General features: G+C 38.3%; 1 protein-coding gene across 1 annotated transcript in view; it reads left to right on the top strand.

Moving 5' to 3' along the window:
* Positions 1-19,039, top strand: part of IMPG2 (interphotoreceptor matrix proteoglycan 2) — a 52,641-nt gene extending 33,602 nt beyond the window's left edge. Inside the window, exons 10-21 of the mRNA XM_062572284.1 lie at positions 2,247-2,305; positions 3,385-3,402; positions 5,002-5,246; positions 5,695-5,777; positions 9,533-9,842; positions 10,408-12,131; positions 13,376-13,595; positions 14,827-15,037; positions 16,696-16,884; positions 17,069-17,267; positions 18,056-18,135; positions 18,983-19,039. Of these exons, the coding sequence (XP_062428268.1) occupies positions 2,247-2,305; positions 3,385-3,402; positions 5,002-5,246; positions 5,695-5,777; positions 9,533-9,842; positions 10,408-12,131; positions 13,376-13,595; positions 14,827-15,037; positions 16,696-16,884; positions 17,069-17,267; positions 18,056-18,135; positions 18,983-18,995 (3,351 nt within the window). The 3' untranslated portion in view covers positions 18,996-19,039. The remainder of the gene's footprint in view (positions 1-2,246; positions 2,306-3,384; positions 3,403-5,001; positions 5,247-5,694; positions 5,778-9,532; positions 9,843-10,407; positions 12,132-13,375; positions 13,596-14,826; positions 15,038-16,695; positions 16,885-17,068; positions 17,268-18,055; positions 18,136-18,982) is intronic.
* The last annotated feature ends 3,570 nt before the right edge of the window (positions 19,040-22,609 follow it).

The following is a 22,609-nucleotide window of genomic DNA, read 5'->3' as shown; positions in this document are numbered from 1 at the left end:
ATATAAAGGTATATTTAACATCTCTCTAGTGGCCAGCCTGCCTAAAGATTTTTCAGAGCTTACTAATCTTGTTGGCGAGATTTGAATTCTTGCATACTGTAGTAGGTTTGAACCAGGGGAGTGAAAAAGATAATTTGAAGGTCTTATCTCTCAAATGACAGGATATGAGTCAGCTGTGCTTCAGCCACCAACCTGTGCTGGGGCAGTGGTGAGAGGCTGCTGTAGTAACTGAGGTACAGTGCAGCACAGCACTAATGCAGAGCACAGGGACAAGGTGTACAGGTCCACCTAGGTCTGCCCATGTGGGCATGCTCTGGATCTCCTGCCAAAGCTGAGCACTGAAATGAAGTTTGAGAAGTCTTAATGAATATAAGAAGTGTCCTGATTTTGGATTGCACTAGAGACAATTGTAGTAGAGACTCTACAGAGAGTAGGTGATCAGTGGGGGAAGTGAAAAGAAGTCATGAACAACAGAATTTGTTCATTACTTCTCTTCAGGAGTGGCATTTCTTTGAATGAATCACTGCCCACTCGAGTGAGATAGCCTTTGAAACCAAGGCTGCCAAGACAATACTTGCTCCTCATTTATGCCTGGAATCAGCAGTGCATATGAGCATGTATTAAAACCCTCCAACCTCAGAGAAGTTCTTAAACATATGGCTAAATCCCACTGGAGCCAGTGGGAATGAAGCACAGTTAGCTTGTTAGGCATCAACTTAAAAAAAAAAAAAAAAAATCCCAAACACATGTGCATACCTAAATATGTATAAATATACATATATATAAAATACACGATTTATTAGAATTTATTGTAAAGTTAACTTTAATCAAAGTTTAATATTTTTTCATTTATATGCTACAAATAAAATTATTGTCCCACCGGTATATAAATGCCTACTTAAAATACAAATTGCTGCCTCCCAACTTTTCTCTCCCTGTTGTTTCCCTGTGTTTTATTACCATAATCTTATTGGGGCAGAGAGCTTGTCATCTTCTTGGGAGAGGCATCTGTTACATCTCTGGGGGGCCATACAACAGCACATCTTTTCTTTAGCTTTCTTCCTTTCTTTGTCCCACTTACTTGGGGTTCTCCTTGGCAAACTCTGAATTCCTTTCACTGGGGCTAACCCTGTGCCAGATTCAGGACCAGATGGGAAATAGATGTACTCTTCACTGTAGCCAAAAAGCATCACTACAACTGTCACAAGTTGCTAGCATAGGCTAGACATCTTAATTTTCCTAGCTGTGTGGCCAAGTAGCAATGCCATAGTGTGTGTGTGTGGAAGAAATGTCAAATGGGACAGAGTCCACCTGGAACATGGACGTTCCACTCCTTTGATCCCTTGCCTGGTTCTCTCTGTGCTTGGATAAAGAAGCGCTTGGAGGAGAGAAAAAAAAAAAGAAAAAAGAAAAAGAAAGAAACACTCAGATTGTTTAAGTCTCACCGGAGGCAGTTTAAAAATAGAGAGACTGTGGAGGGAAAGGAGAATTTGAGGAGTAAAAAGCAATCTTCAACTAGCAAGAATCCTTTGGGAGGAAAAAATACCAAAAAGCAGTGTGAGCCTGCAGTATTTATTTCTTATATGTCGTGTAACATAGTTGATTATTGAATTAGGCCTGGATGTGCTACCATGTTGCTGCCCCTAGATTTCCTCCTTGAGCAGCACTGCCAACCACTCCTGAGCCCTGTCTATGTTGCTGTGCAGGGAGCCCGGGTGAGCCATGTTCTGCATGGCGCAACGCCGTAGCGCCTCTCTGGAGCCCCGGAGGCCGCTGCTCCTGAGTCAGCCTTCGCTGCTTCCTCTCGTTTAGGTTGTAAATTCCAAATAATTTCTCCAGAATTCGCTTTAATCCAAAGAGATTTGGGGGAATAATGGAAACCTTTTGGGCAGAGAAGGGTTTGCACTGCGAGAAAGGTGCCTGGTGTGGGCAGTGCAGATCTCTGCAGAGTCCGTTTGAATTTCCCCCTCACTGAAGGTTTCTATAGAGTTCTTGGGGGATGTTGTACTTCATACTTTCTCTTTTACCTTTACAGTACTGAAAAGATGCCACCAAAACTCTTCCTCCACAAAGAGACTATCCAAGCATTTTTCCCTGTTAGAAATGACAGCTCAGATGCTTTTTTTAAATGTTGAAATGTTGAAAATACTTCCTGTTGTTTCACTACAGGGAATAAAGGAGGAAGCATCTAGACATCTATGTTAATTTTTCTTTTCTTTTTTTTTTCCTTTTTTAAATCAAAATAGATCCAAAAGGCTTTTGAAGGATTACCTGGTTACAAAAGTGTCCATGTGCTGGAATACAGGTAAATAGAGATAATAAAAGATCCATTAATGCATCCATCCTTGCAATAATACTCTCTGAATGGATGAATATGCAGTGATGGAAAATTATTTGTGATAGTGCTTTAGGGAGCACAAAGGTGTTTTAGGGAGAAAGGTAGGTTTTATAGTTGTAGCTCTAGATTAGGTTCAATTTCTAGCCATGAAATACTTGATTATTGCAGGCAAACTGTTTGTCGTCTTCATGCTTCAGTTCCTTGCAGGCGACAAGGATGAAATGTTCTACCTGGAGGGGTAAGACTGTGCAAATGATATTGTCAGAGGTACCAGAAAAGAATGCTATAGGAATGAAACTATTCAAAAGAACATGGCAGAAATGTTCCTGGTGCTGTTTGCCCAAATGTAGTGACAAACTCCATTTTGGGACTGCTAGTACAATATTATTACCTGATCTGGTAGTTTGGTTCACAGATGCATAATAGTTATAACAGCCTCAGCAAGGGAAACTTCAGTCCTTGCAGAAGCACAGAGGCAGGTTTGCCTTTTCAATTCCCACTTTCACTTGTGGCTGAAACCACAGCAAACTGGTGCAGTGACATGGAAAAGCCTGATGAAGCCTGGGAGGTAGCAAACCCTTCCATCTCATTATTTGCAAGCTCTCAGCTTTGCTTCAACAGAAAAAATAAAAGGTTGATATTTCTGGCAAATACTGGAGCTCCTTGCTGTGCTCTGTTCTGTCTGGTGGAAGATGTGTTTATGAACTAATCTTTAGGTAGAATTAGTGAGCTTTGATTCTCTTGGCACTGACAGTAATTTAACTGCATTATTTGCAATAAGATGAGGTAGCTGTAGAAATCTGCTGATTTCTAGTGATCACTACTAAATATTTCATCTAGATCAGTGAAACTAGAACATAGTTTGTTATTAACAGAGTAACTATGCAATTTGTAAGCATTTTTCTCTATGCATCTTCAAATTTGTGTGTTCTGTAGAATACCACGGCCATTTTGCTAAGTTACAAGACTTAATAGAGAAGCTAAAATTGTTTTAACAAGTTCTGTTGTTGTTTTTTGTTTGTTTGTTTTTTTGTTTCTATATTTAGCTCTCCTGAGGAAGACAGGTAAAGAAAACTTCTTTCTACATGTTGCTGCAATACAGATAGAAAAATACAGATTAGCTGTAGGATACTGACTGTCTTGAGGACTTGTGGTGTTGGCTTCGATGTGAGATAGTTATCCAGCATAAATATGCTAAGTGGAGGTTCTACTAAAAACTGCAAGTAGATGATCTCTTTTGATTACAGATAACCTGATTTGCTTATTTAAATGCTAATCATAAAGAACTGTTTGGAGAAAATCTTTCTAAACACAAGCCAGCTACTGAACTAGGTATTGTATAGGAGTCTCTTTGGTGAAGAAATCATGGCAGGATGCATCCAACTGTTCAAAGAGGTTCTGTTCCAGATGTTTTAGCCCCTTCCAGACAGATAATGGTGTCGTAGTTACGGGTTAGCAATTATTAACTGCAACTGACAGCACAGTTTTATTAAATCTAAATGCTATTTTTGACTAGCCCATCGAATTCCACGTTAGCTATGCCTTTTCACTATTGTTCTCCTCTTTTATTTCCGCTACTGACACTCTGTGCCCACGATGAACCTGTGGTGGGTTCACTTCCATGACAGAGTCAGCAGCAAAAGTCCAGCAGGCTCATGGTTTTAGTGCAGTTGTGTTTGCTGATTATGTCTCTGTTGTATTTGGTGCTGGGGCTTTGGAGGCTTCTCCGAACTGAGCTATTACTTTAGCAATGCAGTCCAGCTCTGTGGAATGAGGAAAACCTATCTTTGGAGCAGGTTTTCCTAACACTTCATAGATTACTTCATTTTTTTTTTTTGCTGTGCTTTGTGTACAGCCAAAGTATGTTATATTTTCTAAAGCCCCCTTGCGCTTATGCCCAGTGTATGGTAAATCTGATTGCTCCACTGTCATGTGGGAAAGGACATTCAGAAATACTAGGAGAGGAAAATAAAGAAAATAGAGGAGAGTTAATACTAAAAAAGATTAACTGTACACAGGTACAAAACAAACATGTTTTGCTAAAGAGTAAATGACCAAATGATACAGTAATTGCGAATATTTTTCCAGACTACAAGCTATATTAAGTATCATTTTAGTGCTATCAAAAGCATTATTTCAAGCAGATTGACACTGCACACTTAGAGTGATCAAGGTTCCCACTTGCTATTATATATTTATATCTGTTTTCCATGTTGTTTTCTTACCTCACAGCTATCCCCATCATTGCCATGATCCTAAAATCATTATTCACACTATTGTATCTTGGTAGCCCCATTAATAATACTGGCAGAAAGCCCACATTTTGCTCTCCTTGTGGTATTTCTACTACTCACAAGTAGAAATATAATATTATGACCAGACCAGATGCCATATTCTGCTAGCCTTTTCTTGGAGAACTTTGTTACAAGGATCTTCGCAGTGGTGGAAAGCATAGGCAGAAAGCACAAGTGAAAAAAGAATTAGGTTGTTTTTGTCTTTGTTTTGAATTCATTTTTTTTTTGTGTTTGAACATTTCAAAGTATTGTATTTTTATTTTAAGAAAGGATGCTGATGTAGGTTCTTAAATAAATAAGCTAGCTTTTGCTATACCTTGAGGACCTTGCATTCTAATCTGTGTTCTCTTTCCCTTTGTAAAACCAAAGTGGAGTAGAAGTCCACTATGCTGTTACATTTGATGGAAAAGCCATCAGCAATGTGACCTGGGACCTGATTAACCTTCATTTCAACAAGGTGGAGGACAACTCCTTTATGGGCATAGAGGATAATCCAACAGTTGTTTATACCATCAGTGATTTTCAAGATTATATTGCTGAAGTCCTCCAGAAAAATGCCTTGCTTGAAAATGCTTCCTTGACTTTGGATCCTAACTCTCTCCAACTTATTAATAGTGAGTATTATTTAAGACATATCAGTGGGCTATACAGCTGAGGCCTTGTAAGATAATTCTCAGGAACAGGTGAATTATTCAGCTGCCTTCTGAATAATTAAAAACAAAGGAAAACTAATGGGTTGTAGTTTGTTTTGCTTTGATGTAAACCAGGTCAAGTCATTAGCAGTAAGATTCAACTACTAATCCATTAAATTTAGCCTCTCTATTCAAGAGATCCTTGCACAGTTGGTGGAGGAGTGCTGTTTCCAGCTTGTTTCCAGCTTTCCTTTGCACTTCCTGTGAGTGATCTGGGGGAACTTCCAGAAACAAAATCTCTCTGGCAAACCTTCTGAGAAGATCCTACTAGCAAATCTGAGACAAGAAAGAATTTTTTTTTCAGTCAGTCTTCAACTTCCTCGCACTGCTAGTGCAATCTTCAGATTTCATGTATTTTTTATTTTTGCAGTGAAGGAAATTGCACAGCCTGCAGCAGAAGACCCATCCTGGATTACTGAGCATCCTATTGTGCTGGAGCGCCCGGAGTTTGATGTGAGTGTGCTTTGGAGCAGTCGTCTTTTAATTTGCTATGTGTCCTTCAAACGTATTAATGCAGCTTAATTCAGCAAGATGAATTACCCAGAGGTTCTCTATCATAGAGAATGAGTAGTCATGAAGACACATTATATAGTGGAGTAAAAGGTTGCTGGTGAAATCTTTTGATAATTTATGTATCTGATGCACAGCAGTTTTCTATGGTCATTTTATATTACATGGCAGTACAATGTTTCTCGTAATGTTTATGTCATAAATTGCTCTAAGGAGGCATGATTCTCCCCATAATACCACCTTTCTTTGGAAGCAGAGAAATAGATGTAAGGAGTAAAGCTGGCTGTTAGAGTAGATGACACAAAAGGGTAAGATTCCTATGCTTCTTTTGTTACTGTATTGCTTTCACTAGAAGTTCTTAGTTCACTTCTTAAATGATATCCATCCCCTTAGTGTCAACAAAGGAAACACAGAAAAATATTAGCTAGTGGTTTCTTTTTTCTTTTCTTTTAAAATACATAGATTATCTCATCTGATTCCTTTGTGTCCTGAATCATTCCAAAGGTGAAGTTCCCCACTGGTCAGGAGACTTAGCACCTCTGAACATGCCTGTGCAATGTAGTGGAGCTGTCAGCAGAGATACCAATGCAGGGGCTACTGAGCCAGCGATGCTGAGATTGAGTTAATTAGTTCTGCTGACAGCCAGAGTTTCTGTACAGTAGATCACTGTCTGGGCTTAAGGATTCATCCAGTAGATTTCTGCACTGCCTTCTGTTGTGTAACACAAGTGTGTGCCCTCCAAGAAGAAATGAGATCAGTTCATGCCACAAAACCCAGATGCACCTGGACATACGTTGTAATCACAGACACTAAATTTCAGACCAATTCCTAAAATCCTTATAGAAGCAAAGATTCTTGTTGTAACAGTCCTTTATGCTCATGCCAGTGTCCCATGAGTTTTTAAAACTAACTAATAGTGTCTAAAATGCAAATTCTCATGGTTTTGTCATAAATGGGTACACATTTTATGGATAAACATGAACTTGAATTAGTTTTCAGGTAGGGCTTTCTATTTACTAGAGCTATATAACTAGATTCTAATGTTGCATAAAGTCATTTTAGTAAGACAAAGGATTCTGCCATCTTTACATTCTTTATGTGGATGCTTTTAACAGATATGCACGCAAAGAGATTTTATAAGTGAGGCAGTTTTGCCATGGTAGTTGATCTTAAACAAGTTTTAGGGGCTAGTTTGTAGAAGAAATATTACTGGAATTTACTTTTTTTCTAATCATGAACTATGAATAATATCATGTCATTTACATCTTCAATCAAAATATCTGGTTATATAAAAATTAAAGATACTAAATATATCCAAAAAGCAGCTATGTACAATCTACAATACACAGATAATTGGGGGGAATAATTTTGGATACATTTAAGAAAATCTTTGGTTAGAGACAAACAATACACAAGACTGAAATGATTAATCATGATTGTTTGCATAGATGCACGGTCTATCCTTTATGATTCAAGTAGATACTATTAAGTAGAACTGTTGCCTATGAAAAGAGTTTTGTTGTTGTTTTTCTTAGCCTGATTCTATTCTAGAGGTTGGATTTGTATTATCCTACAGGGTCATGGCATAACATGGTACTCTTGTGACTTCACGATTTAATCACTAGGAGATGGCATCAACTAACCATTAATTCTTCTCTTTGAGTTTTACAATTCTCTTAAAAAAAAAGAAATAAAAGAAAAAGAAAGAAAGAAAAAAATCAAGTATAATATTTGAAATCTGTACCTTTTTTCCTGTTGAGTTTTAGCAGGTAGAATGCATTGAATTATTGAATACAATGTCTCTCTGGCAGCAGAAACTGGAAAATCAGGGAGTTTGTGGGGTTTTGTGTTGCAGATGCAGTCATCTGTCATATTTGTAAGCCTTTCAAAAGACATTAGCAAGAACCAAACTTGCCAATACAATATTAAACTTGTTAATATAATATATTGAACTGTAACAAGAATCTTTGAATAACGTTAGTTGTCATAGGAACATCTATCCACATTAAAATAAATGATGAAGTGTAATTCCTGGCAACTAAATGCTCACGTAAAAAACTGTATTGAGAAGCTATTGCTGCTAGTCCTTATTCATTCTTTACAGAATTTATATGTGCCATTTCTTTCTAATCTTGCACAATAACTTTTTTCACAGGTTTATTTATAGTGGTCGATTTTGCCAAAAAGATAATTGCTGGAGCACATGTGTATATATGGTGTATGTACTTTTCAATTAATCATTACCACATAAATGCTATAATGTGAGAAGACTGTGATGGAATAATGACTGGCTATAAAAACATGATCAATACAGGTGGACAGATAATTGAAGAAAAATACCTTAACTGACTTATTTCAAAGTAGTTCAAATGCAGCTTGAATGGAGTTGAAAATTTAACTCACTCGTATGTTTCAGGCAGAAGCAAAATTTAAATCTGAAAAATATTTAAACTTGTTCTGATTATTCATGCTAGTAAAGTCAAAGATAGTTTAGACAGGAACAGTGAGCCACAGGAGTGGTTAAATCAGTATTGATTTTTGAGCTGGAATAAGTATTTTTGGAACCTCTGCCCACTTAACTTTATGGTCACCATCAACAGTTGGTTAGTTTTTAGTAAAATGCTTCTCTAGGTTATATGGCAGTTTTTCATACCTCAAGGGCTTTTTGTCCACATCAGGTTACTGCAGAGCATAGGCATCTGGGCAGGTGTCTGTGCAAAGCGCTGGAACTCCTGAGTTTTAAGCAGTTAGCTTCCTTTTGCAGTCTTAGTCAAAGAACTTAATCTCTTCATTGATTTTTACCAATATACATACCTCTTCAGACACTGTGAATAGATTAATATTAAGACATATACAATGTGCTAGCATTCTAATTGTACACCAAATAATGATTGGTGTATATAGTAGAAAGTAAATGGTATGCAAATTGGAGAGGGATTTAAAAACAAATTCATTTTTCACAGTTCAAGCAATTCACAGATTCATTATGTACGCTCTTTGTTATTCATCAATACTGATAGTTTTCTTTCTACACATCTCTTAGAATTGAGATTGAAGTCATTCTATGTTCTAAGCTTCTTTATATTATGGTTTTTGTTTCCTTCTTGATTTCTTATTCCCACGTACTGGAAGATAGAAATAAATCACAAGAGGGTACGCGTACATTCATGTTCAGTTTCTAAGCGGTTTTACTTATCCTAGAAATTATAATAATATAATTATTATATTAATTATGTAGCTGATAAATAATGGCAGATAAGACCCCTTCAGGCCGTAGGAAGGTACTACTGTGTGCATAAAATATTTATTTAATTAGAAATTGATAGATTCATTTTTCAGTAAAGAAAAGGAAAGGTGATGTGGTATAGATGGTAAACCTCTCAAGACTGCAACTGAAGCTGCACTCCAAAGCATCTCTATAGCTGTTTTCCCTTTTTAATGGACATGGCTGGACTTGAAATGCGGGTCACCAGTGACATACATTTTACATGTACATTTTACGTGATTGTACATTATTAGCACAGAGTATCTTTGCTAAAACTCCCAGTTTGGCATGTCTTGCCACTACGCATCACGTCCTCACAAAGGCAGTAGAACTCGATTTTGCTGCGGGCCAATGATTTACAGCCTTATATGTTCACCCCCATGCAGATGGCCAATGCTTCCCCTGTAATAGAAGTTACGATTTTATGTTTCAGGATAACGCCTTTGTGGCTGAATGGCCTTCAGCAGATGAATCAACTGCCACCAATACCTTGCCGTTCGACTTCACCAAACCAGATCTCACTTTAGGTAGTGAACAGTCCAATGATAATGAAATCCGACCAAAGCCTGAAGATCTGGACTCTGAGGTCAGTTTGACACCTGAAGCTCCACTCTCCCCAGAGGCTGATGTCACTTCTTTGCCCGATGGGCTGAATTTAGAGGAAGGGAATCAGACTCCATCAGTATTAGAGCACGATTCTGTGGACTCTCTGGAATGGCTTTCAGTCCCGGACTCTTTAGATGGTAAGTTAATGCCATTGACTAAAGCTTAATTCTGGATGCCAGTATTTCCTGATACTCACCAAAGGTATAATTCACTAAAATGATGACTTAGGTCTAAAAATGGGATACCTTTCTATAGGATTTTTTTTTCTTTTTTTTTTTCTTTTTACCTTTCCTGTGTGCCATGTACCCAAGAACAAGATGTTACAATAAAATGTTTGTAACAAGTAATAATACCTGCTTATCCCTTGTTTAATTGCACAGAAATATTTTCACATAGTGATTTTCATATAGGCATGTCTGAGTGATGCTATGTAGAGGTAACTGATCTCCGAAGTAGACTAATTAGCCTAAGGATGTACAACACAGCTAATGCTGTATTGCTTATTCTGCAGTCTATTGACTTAGCCTGCAGAATATTAGAATCAAAAATAGAGAGATCAGCAGGGGTTCTTCTGACTGTGATATAAAATGGCCAGTATGTATCATGGGAAATATGCTGAAAATAGATCTGTGGACAATAAAATGAAATGATTTTGGCATTTTTTTTTTTTTGCATAAAAACTAACTGAAAACTGATTTTTAGGGTTTGAAGATACTGGACTATCTGAAGATTCTTTTCTGCCTTCAAGTGTCCCTTCTCACCTTGTGCCAAAGAAACCTTCATCCACAGATGATCATGTAGTTCCTCTGCTTTCTGCACCAACAATGGCCTCTTTATCAGTCACAGAGACTAATACTGAAGGAACGGTATCTACTGAGAAGGAAGAAGTAGCTAAGGGTGGTGCTACAGGCAATAATAATGCAGACTTTGAGTCTGTGAAAGAAGTTCCTTTTCCCTTAGAAGCAGAACCTATAGAAAGTAAAACGGATGTGTACCTTGGAGATAGAATTATAAATGATGATGGGTCTGGTTCAGCTTTTGATGGTTCAGGAAAAGAAATGGAGTCAAATACTTGGCCCTGGGGAGTAGCAACACTGGAACCAGTTTTCTACCCTGGTCCTGACAGCTGGCTTGATGATGACAATGAGTCTCTGTTAATCAGAACTGAAGATATTCCTGAAGGCCTGATTTTAGATTATATTCTTAACTCCGGGAAGAAATTAGATGATGATCCTTCAGCAAATGAGAATGAAGGTATGACCAATACCAATATAGGGGAAGACTTCTTGGATGAGTCTGAAATGTTTGTCTTTCCAGAGACTACGACTCAGCCTGTACCTCTGTTACAGACAGGAGAGCCATCATCTATGGAATATTCTACACAAATGGGAAGAGAGGCCAAGTATGATTCTTCTTTTGTTAAACTGTCCTTTGATTTAGAGCCTTCAGTGAATTATTCCTCTGTAGACATGCCAGCAGGAGAGGCCCCTGTCTCACCGCAGGGTACAGATATGTCTGTAGAAGAAAATCTTGTATCTACAGGGACCCACAGTGTGGAACAGCCTGAAGAGTTCATTGTGGGTCATAAGATTATTTCTGAAGCAACTGAACATCAAAATGAGGACAGGCCAGTGTTGGAAGAATTATCCACAGCAGGGCAGCTGGATGTAGCTGAGGCTGTTACAATACTCCAGTTGGACACAAGCTCTTCAGAAACTATATTGACTGTAGATTCTTTTGCAGTAAATACTGATACTTCTACAAAAGAGCAACAAACCCTAGATTCACCCTTGACAGATCAAGAAGCTACTGGATCAATGATAAAGAAACCAGCTGACATTTGGCCTACTGACAGAGCACTGGAGAAGACAGTAGATCACAAAGTGGAATCAGTAATACCAACTGTAGTTCCTTCTATTGATCAGACCACTATTTTAGAGGACTTCACTGGACAGGGTGATATGGACCATGGCACATATGTTTCCAGTAGCATTAGCACTGCTATGAACTTGTATGCAACAGTGAGAGTAACAACAGATACTGTTGAGCTTCCATCCCATTTCCCTCCTACAAGATCAGTGGTGTCACCATCTATGGCTACCTCAACAAATCTGGAAGATGAAAAAGCAACAATCTTGGATATTTCAGTGGAGCTGAATCATGTGAGCAGTGTCCACTCTTCTCCTGACCTGAATGAGGGAAGGAGCATGACTGAGAGTCACGTAGAGCTCACAACAAATGTCCAATCCACAGAGATGGCCAGTGTGGCTTGGCCCACTCATGAAAATCACAATAGTACTCCAGTCCCGTCACGAGCTCTAGTGGTGTTCTTCAGTCTTCGGGTTACCAACATGATGTTTTCAGAGGACCTGTTTAATAAAAATTCTCCTGAATATAAAGCATTAGAGCAGCGATTCTTGGAACTGGTAAGAATTACTTCTATGCTAAATATCCATTACCAGACCATAACTTGTCTACTCTATTCTGAAGAGTGTAACTCAGATTGGTGTTACACTTATTGTTATTGTTGTTATGTTCCTCCATGGTAAAATTCTGTCAGAAAATAGTTTTACTTCAGTCAGTAGTCTCTTAATCTTAAGAAATGATTATCTTAACTTTTCAGCAATAGGGGCCAGATGCTCAGTGGGTGTCAATACATGTAGTGTAGCTGGAGTCACCGGGAAATTCCCTTCATTTGCTTCTTAAGTGCTCTTTATTTATTCTATGCAGAAAGAGAAGTGAGTGGACTGGAACTGTGGGGAGCCACCTCTCTGCACACATTCAGCCTTTTCTAAGAAAGAGGCAGTTTAGGGAATTAAACTGTCCCTAAACTAGGTGATCTCTTGAATAGCCAATGGCTTGCAAGGTCTCTTAAAAGTAATAAAGCACCAATTTTGACCTAGAAATCCAAATTTCCTGGTTGCAATGAGTATTTTACTTTGGAAGAGACAGAGAGGGAAAGGCAACATGCTTGAAGGTAAATGCCCTGTGAGATGATGAGTATGCCTGGTGCTTAGATCACCATATATATCCTGTAAATTATACTTCCATATCATAGCTCAGCAGACTGGCTGCAAATTGATCTACTCCTAAGAGTTGTGTGGAGTACTCTGGCTCATGGCATGATGCCGCTATGGGCCTCAGTTGCAGAATCGCAGAATGGGTAGGGTTGGAAGGGACCTCTGGAGATCATCTAGTCCAACCTCCCTGCTCAAGCAGGGTCACCTATAGCATGTTAGACAGAGTTGCATCCAGGCAGGCTTTGAATATCTCCTGAGAAGGAGACTCCACAACCTCTCTGGGCAGCCTGTGCCAGTGCTCTGTCATTCTCTCCATGAAGAAATTCCTCCTCACGTTCAGGTGGGACTTCTTGTCGTTCAGTTTTTGCCTGTTGCCTCTAGTCCTTTCTGATGGGACAACTGAAAAGAGTTTGTCCCCATCCCCTTGACACCCTCCCTTCAGATACTTACAGACATTGATAAGATCCCCCCCCTCAGTCTTCTCTTCCCCAGGCTAAACAGGCCCAGCTCTCACAGTCGATACAGGTTTGATATTCTTGCTGTGGGATTTAGATAAAATAATTCAGACTCCCTTGATTTTTGATGCAATAGCAGACTTGAGTAGAAGATTCAAAGATTCACCCTTTTTGTCATTGTTTCCTGTGTTGCAGCTGGTCCCCTACCTTCAGTCAAATCTAACAGGCTTCCAGAATCTGGAAATCCTGAATTTCAGAAATGGCAGCATTGTGGTGAACAGCCGAATGAAATTTGCCAAACCTGTGCCTCGGAACGTCACCAACGCCGTGTACATGATCCTGGAAGACTTCTGCAACACTGCATATCATACCATGAATCTGGCCATTGATAAGTACTCCCTGGATGTGGAATCGGGTACGGAGGCATAGAAGTGCAGTTGCTAGAGCAAGGGTTTTAGGACCAGCTTTGTTTTAAGAACTTAGGATCTCAGCACCTCAGAGATTGCCCACTACACTTCAGAGTGTAGGGTTTAGAAAGACGGTCTTTCAGTATTAAACAAAAACAAAAAAACTGTTTATGGAGTAAACAGATAATCCAGATTGAGCAGACTACATGGGGCCCCTAGAGAAACACAGGCACACAACTGGCTCATGTAATACTCTGTGTAATGCTATTGCACTTTCACTGAGAATGAAGGGAAAGGTTGGTCAGCAAGTAGAGTGGTGCCCATTTTTCTTTTGCATCTAAATACTTACAAAACCTACATAATATTCATGCATGTTTTCAGCTTTTTCCATGTACTTATTCCCACCGGAGGCAGCCAACATAGCTGCAAGGTAACAAGGTATCTGCACAGTTAACAGCTGTTGCCCCATTCTTGAGTTCAGGACTTGATAGCAGTAAAAAGTTATATATCCTCTTAATTCACTCCTCAGATACAGGGGAAAGCTTTTCCCCCTAGATTAGTCAGCAGTTCACCATACAGGCAACCCAAAAATATCTCTTGTTACAGACAAGGGTAACAGTGCTGACTCATTGACATACGGGAACTGTTCTTCTCAGAGACAGCTTGGTTATAAAGATGGTCTAAATAGTGCAGAAAAATCTTTTGATAGTAATCACTTAATTGTATGCTAGCACTCATAAGCCTGATACAAGAAAGAAGCGTCAAACGCTATAAGCGTCTCGTGATTTTTTGCAAAGACAAATCACTTCATAGTAGGCGTTGGCTGCCTGTACCTTGCCCTTCCTTATGTTGACGCCTAGTTTTTCAGTCAGGAAGAATGCTGTGTTTTACTCATTTGCAAAATAACATCTCAGTTGACAGACGCGGCACTGCATGTTCCAGAAAGGAAAAGAATGTTTTTCACTTGTGTGTGTGTTTTTTTCTTTTTTCTTTTTTCTTTTTTTTTTGGTCTTGCTGGGTGGTCTTGGCCATACCACTTACACCCATCTTAAAGCCCCACAGATGAGCACGTCTTCAAATTCCTTTGCAACACATGAATGACACATGCTGGATTTTTGCTGAATATTGTAACTAAGAGATCATTAGAGATGCCGCTTCCCAGGGTGAGAGCGTGACAGTGCTTTGCCTCTATTAAGGTTATTATACCTGATTAGTGTTTCCTACCTTGTCTGTTCTCAGGCGATCAAGCAGATCCTTGCAAATTCCAAGCCTGCAATGAGTTCTCCGAATGCTTAGTAAACCGCTGGAGTGGGGAAGCGGAGTGCGTCTGCTATCCTGGCTACCTAAGCATTGATGGGCTGCCGTGCAACAGCGTTTGTGATCTGCAACCCAACTTCTGCCTGAATGATGGGAAGTGTGACATAAGCCCTGGACAAGGGGCTATATGTAGGTAGGTCACCCTTGTGTTTGAAGTATGTGCTTCTTGAATTAAAAACCCCTTATTGTCTCCTTTACTGTATCCCCTAGGAAGTTCTATAGGATAATGTGTAATAGGAGAGATGTTAATGACCAATATCCACCTAATGGTGCTGACTGGAGGTCCCAGGGGTATTGCTACCACTTTTCCTGTTAGAATGGAAATGTTGGGAAGGAAAACTATTAAAGAAAGAAACTTGCTACTATCTCATTTCTGAGCTTTACATAAGAGAATGTGGTTCAGATCATTTCATTGATCTTTGGGGACAGAATTTATCTCCAGAAATTTTCTCAAGTAATAAAATGTTAGGTAATGTCATAAAACATCGATGAGTTTATTCCATCACAAAAATTCAGATTTGAAAAGCATAACAACACAGCATGAAATATTAAAAATTGTGCTCTTGGTCAAGAAAAACTAGTAAAATAAATCCTTGGCCACTTGAGAAAAATCATGTATGGTTTACAAATATCAAGATGTAGACACTCTGAATCAATCTTTTGCTTTTAAAAAGCTACAGATGTATTTGAACAAGATGTCTATGTTTTACAGATATTTGAAAAGGCATACTAAAAGTTACAGCTAAATATACGCTATTTCTAGCACTACACAATTATTTTTTTTTTCTTTTTTTCTTAATGTAACAGTCTGTTGATAGGTATCCTTTGTTTTTAAACATAAAGTCAGGGAGAATTACTGCAAAAAAGTATGACACCACTAATTATTATTATTTATGTTACTTCAGGTGATTTTTGTTAAAAGGCTTGCCTACATTTTTTTTTTCAAGGCAGTATTAAGTAAGTGTTCCAACAGCTAACATAAAAAACAAGAAAATATTTTTAAAGCTATGAAAAATCAGTACTATCACAGGTGTAATACAGATTTTATCATATTTGTATGAACAGGTAAGCATGTTCCAGGCACAGGTTCATTCCTGTGAATGGTACTAATACATTATAGTTACTCAAGTTTTTATAGTAAAAAGCCTCAAACACACAAACAAAAGGCAGATTAATTATTTTTATAGGTAAATCCGAAGTGAGCTTTAACATTACAAATTCTCATGCTCAAAACCACATCAAGGTAAAAATAATGAATGCTGTTTTGGGGAACAGTTGCAGTGATAGTCTTGGACACTCACTTCATTTCTAGTCATCTGTTCTATACATTTATTTAACTAACCATTACAGAGCTTGCTACACTCTAAAAACATTCTGCTCCTTTAACACACCTTCATTTGCATTTATATCACAATACCATTAAAGGTGGAATGCAGTTTTGTTAGTGTTTGATCCATCTTGTGCAAGGCAGAATCAAGGCATAACACCTTTTACTTAGTCTAAACACCTTCTGTTACAAGATTTATTACTGTAGCCACAAGCCTTTACCATCATAGATGTATTATTCATGTACTCCTCTACCAATATTCACTCAACTCAAGAATATTGACGAGGCTGTTCATAATAAAGAAACAAGAAAGAAGTTGGTTCTTGAAAATGCGGAGGTATTTATTGAGGTAACTTAACTGAGGGCATGTCATAACAGGAAGTCAAATAAGCTTACATTAACAAAAGGGACAGGTTTTGCTCGTGTTTTATTTCCCAGTGTGTTTTTTTTTATTGTTGTTGCAGATGTCGTGTAGGAGAGAACTGGTGGTACAGAGGGGAGCACTGTGAAGAGTATGTGTCTGAACCACTCGTTGTGGGTATTGCAATTGCTTCGGTGGCAGGATTCCTTCTTGTGGCATCTGCTGTAATCTTCTTTCTAGCCAGGACCCTTCGAGACCAGTACTCGAAGAGTGACACTGAGGACTCACTGGGGTAAGAGATGCATCTAGTATTTTAAAGTACATTTGCTACAACAAGCACAATTCTGTCCTAAGTCTTACCCCACGCAGCGGACAAGCAAAAGGATGTACGCACTTCTAAATGGCAGGCTTCCTTAATCCATCTGCTGCTGTTCCAGGCTGCAGAGAAACTCACTGTTTGTTTATTGCTCCCCCAGGCAGGGTGACAGCCTCTCATCCATTGAGAATGCAGTTAAATACAACCCCATGTATGAAAGCGATACCACTGGCTACAGCCACTATTATCGGAGATACCCCCAGCTGACATCCTACAGTTCAACCAGTGCAGAGACATCTGCTGAGTACAGCAGTGAAGAGATAAGGCATATTTATGAAAACAGCGAGCTTACTAAGGAGGTAAGTGACTTTTGGTTCTATAGTGGCATGTAAAATATTAAACAACAATCAGCTTATTCAGGAATTATCATCCTAGAGGCAGGCTCAATCGTTCCCTGAGCCTATGAAAAGTTGCAACCCTGGCTACAGCTATTTAAGAGGAGAGAGAAAGGATTTCCTTCTCTGCTTGCTACTGGGCAAATAGAAAGGACTTATAATGACTTTCATCTCATAAAGGAGTCGACCGCTTAAGTAACTTCCATCCCTGTATTGCTAGACCTAGCCTTTGTTTTTTAAGGCCAAAGGGCAGCTGCAAGCATAGTTATAGAGCCTCCAGGCTTTTATACAGGTTTTTGAAAGTTCAAATCTTATTATAACCTGCAAGTTAATCGCATTGTTCTCCTTCTCTGTTGCAAATAGTATCCAGGGTTTACTTTAAAAGGCTGAAGAGACAGCCAGGAACTAATGATAAAACCTTGAACAATTGCTAGAGTTGTTAATCCAGCCTGTAACTGGGGTTGTGAGCAAAGTATCTAATAGAGATAAATGGTTCTGTGAGGTCCTGTTGAAATGCCACACTCTGGATCCAAACTCTGGTTTTGGTTTAGCAGTGAAGTATTACTAGACTCCAAAACTGAAGGGCTTCACTTGAAAAATGAGTGCAAATGCATATTTTTTTTAATATTGGAGTGCCCAATTTCAAAGTCTTCCCTTTGAAATAGCAAAGAGAAAAGTTTCCTTTTCCAGTTGTTATCATAGTATAATTTCTGTTCTTTTATGTGCCTACAATTATGTTTCTTGCATTTTAGGAAATTCAAGACAGAATTCGAATTATAGAGCTGTATGCTAAAGACCGTCAGTTTGCAGAGTTTGTCAGGCAGCATCAAATGTGAGTAAAATATCTTGTCTGGATAATTCTTCTGATGTTTTCTCATGTGACCTTTGCTATATTACATACTCTTCATTTGTCTGGAAATGCTAGGACACCAGGAGGTTAAGATTTCATCATTATTTCTGAAGAGATTCAAGCCTTCTAAAGTAGTTAAAATAACTAGCGTTAAACTAGATGCCCACAAAAGATGATATGTTAAAAGCAGTGAAGAGGAATCCTAAACTCACTGGGTGTTAGAAAAGCACTGAAACCAATTTAGGTTCTTATAGCATAAATGGAACCTGCTGCTTGTTGTATTTAGAGTAGAAATTTTAAAAGCATGTTAGTCTATTTTAAGTCCTCAAGGCCTTCCAGCAAACTGAAAATGAGCAGATCACTAGCACAATATTGTCTGGTATTGCGGGTGGCACATATCATAATTGAAAGCTTACACTTCCAAATAACTCACCAAGCTGAGCTGTGAGCTTTGATGAAAGCTAACCATGAAAAGGCTATAGAAGAATTAAATACATGCATTACACATCAGTGTAGCAATCACAAAGTTAGAGATAGCTATGTTGGCTTGAAAGATACTACAGTACAATTCCTTGGGAACAGATTAAAAATAGCTACAGTAGCAAAAACCTCATAGTCCAAGATCATCAACTATACTTTTTTAAAAATTGAAAACAACTGCAGCTTGCATTTTTCAGTGTCAGTTGTTCATTTTCTTTATCCTGAAAAGGATCAGCTTCTAAATTTTCCACAGCTGGAAAGCAGTAAGGGCTGCCTAGTATAAGCCTTGAATTCAAAGTTTGAAAGAGACCAACTTACTTAATCATTGCTTTTCTGTTTTTCATTTCAGGAAGCTGCTTTAAGAAAAAAAAAGAAGTCAGTAGAAAGCATGTGGGAGATAAAGACTACCTTGTTGCCATAGCAATGGGCTCAGATGTAACTGCAAAGTTACTTATAGTCTTAACATTGCATGGATGGATACAGATGTTTTCTAAATGAATGGCTAAAATGTATGAATGTCTGTTTATCTCGATTACCTCTGGCTTTTCTGCATAAAGAGACATTCCTAAGAGGTGATCTGAAGTGACAGAGGTTATGAAAGTTAATTTTTCTTTAAATCTGAAACGGACAGTGAAAGTCTGTATACCAAGACAAAAAATCTCCTCAGGAAAGGAGAAGATATCTGCACAAACTAAAAATAAAATACACATTTAAAATTGCTGTCTGGCATTTTTCCCCTCAGTGGAGGTGACTGCAATGGTTTTGGAAGTATAAAGTTCTAGCTGAAAGAAATAAATGGTTGGCACATGAATGATTTGTAGGCTATAACTGTTCTGCTATAATGTTTTAGTATTTTAAAGCATTCCTATTATAAACAAGAACATAAACTCAATGAAAAAAACGATCTTGCACAGCTGCCTACTTTAACTTTTGGTTAACTTTTGTCAACTGACATTAGCAAAATTTAGCTGTCCTAAATGCTGTCCCCCAACAATAAGCAGGACTGCTGACTTCTAGTGACCTCCTTTGTCACCTCAGCAAGGTGGAGTAGTACCTCTACAATACAGTGTTTTTAAAACCAAGATGGTTGGTTCTCCAGCTACTCCTGACACACACACAACCTAGGGCACAAAGGGCTTCTTCTAGCAATGTTCTGGAAAAATTAAATGACTAACATTAACTTTTTTTGTAGATAGATAATGTGTTGAATTTTTATAAGCTGAGTTTATTTTTTGTCCACTTCCCTGTTTTTCATAATGGATTTAATTACTGAAATAGAAAGTTGCATAATTTAATGATGAGATACTACAGTAGCATTTGTACCCATCTTTTTTAAAACACATATATTGTTTATTCAATATTCAATTCAGGCAATTAATATCTGAATTTTCTTTATTGATCTGGGCCATAGCCTGCCATCAGCTCTGTTTCAAAAGTAGGCTCTGGTATTTAAGTGCAGCATATTTGGTAGATGGCAGCAGTTTTTAACAGGGAAGGGAAAGGTTCCTCTTGACTTAATGGAAGCCAGTGTAGAATTCTTCAAACAGGAGAAGCCAGCCTGAAGCATTTTAAAATAGCTGAACTGATACAGAGACCACCTGAGGTTCAAAACCTGAATTTTGTTTTGAAGTTATGCAGAGAGTAGAGGTTACATGTTAAGGTATGTGGGAGCTTTGGCTAGTCACCCAATCTTTCCTTTAAGGCATTAACACTGCTGCTACAGTTAGCGCGCTAACAGTTACACACTATCTCTACTAGCAAACAAGGCTTATTTATTTATTTTTACAAATATAATAGTCAACAGTTCTTGGCCTGCATGTGCCAACAGCCACCTGATACTTTTTAAAGTTAAGTGATAGTAAGAACTACTTACTGTCCACAGACTGCTGATCTAAACAGGTTAAGACTTCACTGAGTTCTTCTACAGGTTCTGGAGGACCTCAGAGGATCACCTGCATAGCATCCTCTCGCTATGCAAGATCCCTCTTGCAGGAAATGGGGATCAGAGCCATCTGTCAAACAAATGCTTATATGAACATATACCACAAGACTGCAGAAAGTAATCATAATTAATATCTGAATCATAATTAATTATCTGCTTAATATTACCCTGATCAGATGTTGTGAGACAGTGTGTGCTATGTAATGCAAGGATTCCTACAGCAGTGCAAGCCCTCAGAGCACTCCAGTCCCTCCCTGCTCCTGCAATAATAAGAAGGAGCTGTCCTGTTACACCAAGGCCTTGTGATCATAACTGTACAGTTTAGAAACATATCTGAGACTTGTTTATGTGCAGCTTCGCTAGCTAGCTTCTGCTAAGAAATGGTGTATTTCTAATGTAGTGTGTGCGGAGGAAGGTTATCCCTTTCCACCCGTATCTTCCCATTTGCTCCATTTATAACATGAAAAAAAGCTTGATTAAAATTGGAAATTTCCAGGCTTGTATGTTATTAAGGTTTAGGTTTGGTGGAGAATTTGGAACTGTATCAGCCCTTTGTATGATGTAAATCAAAACAGTGTATTTTAGCTGAGATCTTGTGTATCTTAAATGTAATCGAGTATTTGCTGTGCACAAGCCTAGGAGAGTCTTGGTCACACTGCGTATGATGTACTTCAGTATGTGTGTGTATTATATAGTGAACTTTGTGTGTGGGTGTGGGTGTGTGAGGTATACACATAGGACTATAATGGTATCTTATTTTTACTGCAATAAAAAAATTCCAAAGTACCTTTTTTTGATAAAATTGATGTAGAGACTATGAGTTTGAAATGGAGAGAGAGAGAGGATATCAGCCATGAAGACTTCTGCATGTAGAATCAGAAAGTTCTATTAAACAGAACTGATTAAGCTGTTATAATGAAATAAATAGAAGTGCCAAGTGTAACAAATGAGTTTCAGTTACAAGGTTATATTCTGCAAATCCATGCTGGAAAGCACATAATTGTTTCAGTGCTGATCAAAGACCCAAAACATGTTATTACTTAAGTGAACTTGAATTCTTAAAAGCACAAGCAAACAAAAAACCCCTTCAAACTTCTCATCTAAACTATTCAATGATGCATTTTACAATATGTCAGAAGGACTTACTGAGTTTGCTAGCTTTATTTGATACTTTCCCATTCAAAGACAGAAGGAAAGAACTTTAAGAATCCTATAAATAAATAAATAAAAAGTATCAGCTCTATATACAAATCTACCAGTGCTTGGTTATTAGTTAACAGAGAAAAGGTTTTTCACTTGTTAAAAGTTAAAAAGCCCAGGTCTGAATGACTTGGGTTAATTTAAGAACAGGCACAAAAGCAGTTTGTTTACTTAACATTGACAGTTTCATCAAATTCTGCTGCTCCTTCTTAAGGGCTTGAAGCAATGAAAATCAAGCTCTGAACAGGAATACCTGCTGCAATTTTAACAGAGGATCTCAGACATCTGCCAACATATTCTGGACCAGAGGGCCACATACTGCAAAAACTACAGGGTAGAGGTTTGGCCAATTTACAAAAATGTCTATTTTAGGGGCTCTGGAGAGCCTCCCTTCTACATATCAGGGCACCTAGTCACATTGTAAGACAGCCAGTGTTTCACAGCTATGTGCTTGCCCTTCATTTGACAGCCATTCAGAAAGTGACTGAAGTCTTGCCTAGCAAAAAGATACTCTATTACTCCATCTCTTTTAGATATCCTCTTGAAAGTCTAAGCTATGGGAGGGTTCAGGAACCACTGCGTGACAGTTTGGTCCTAGTCTTAATATCAGCAGATTTCTCCTGGTCCTCACAAGAAACTGCTATTCCTTCCCATCCTCTCCAAAACTAGGAAGCATAGATAAAAGTTTAGATTCGAAGAACTTATACATCAGTTGCTAAAATAGCAAAACAAACAAACAAAAACAACCCTCACAAACCTGTAACAATACACGGAAGCTCAAAAATTCTGCTCGCTTTTCTGGTCCAACCTGCTGCAATTGGTGCTTGTTATGAG

This window comes from Rhea pennata, chromosome 1 (genome assembly GCF_028389875.1).
Source record: "Rhea pennata isolate bPtePen1 chromosome 1, bPtePen1.pri, whole genome shotgun sequence".
Lineage (NCBI taxonomy): Eukaryota > Metazoa > Chordata > Aves > Rheiformes > Rheidae > Rhea > Rhea pennata.
The sequence above is the reverse complement of the archived record's forward strand: the minus strand, read 5'-3'. Positions and strand labels throughout refer to the sequence as shown.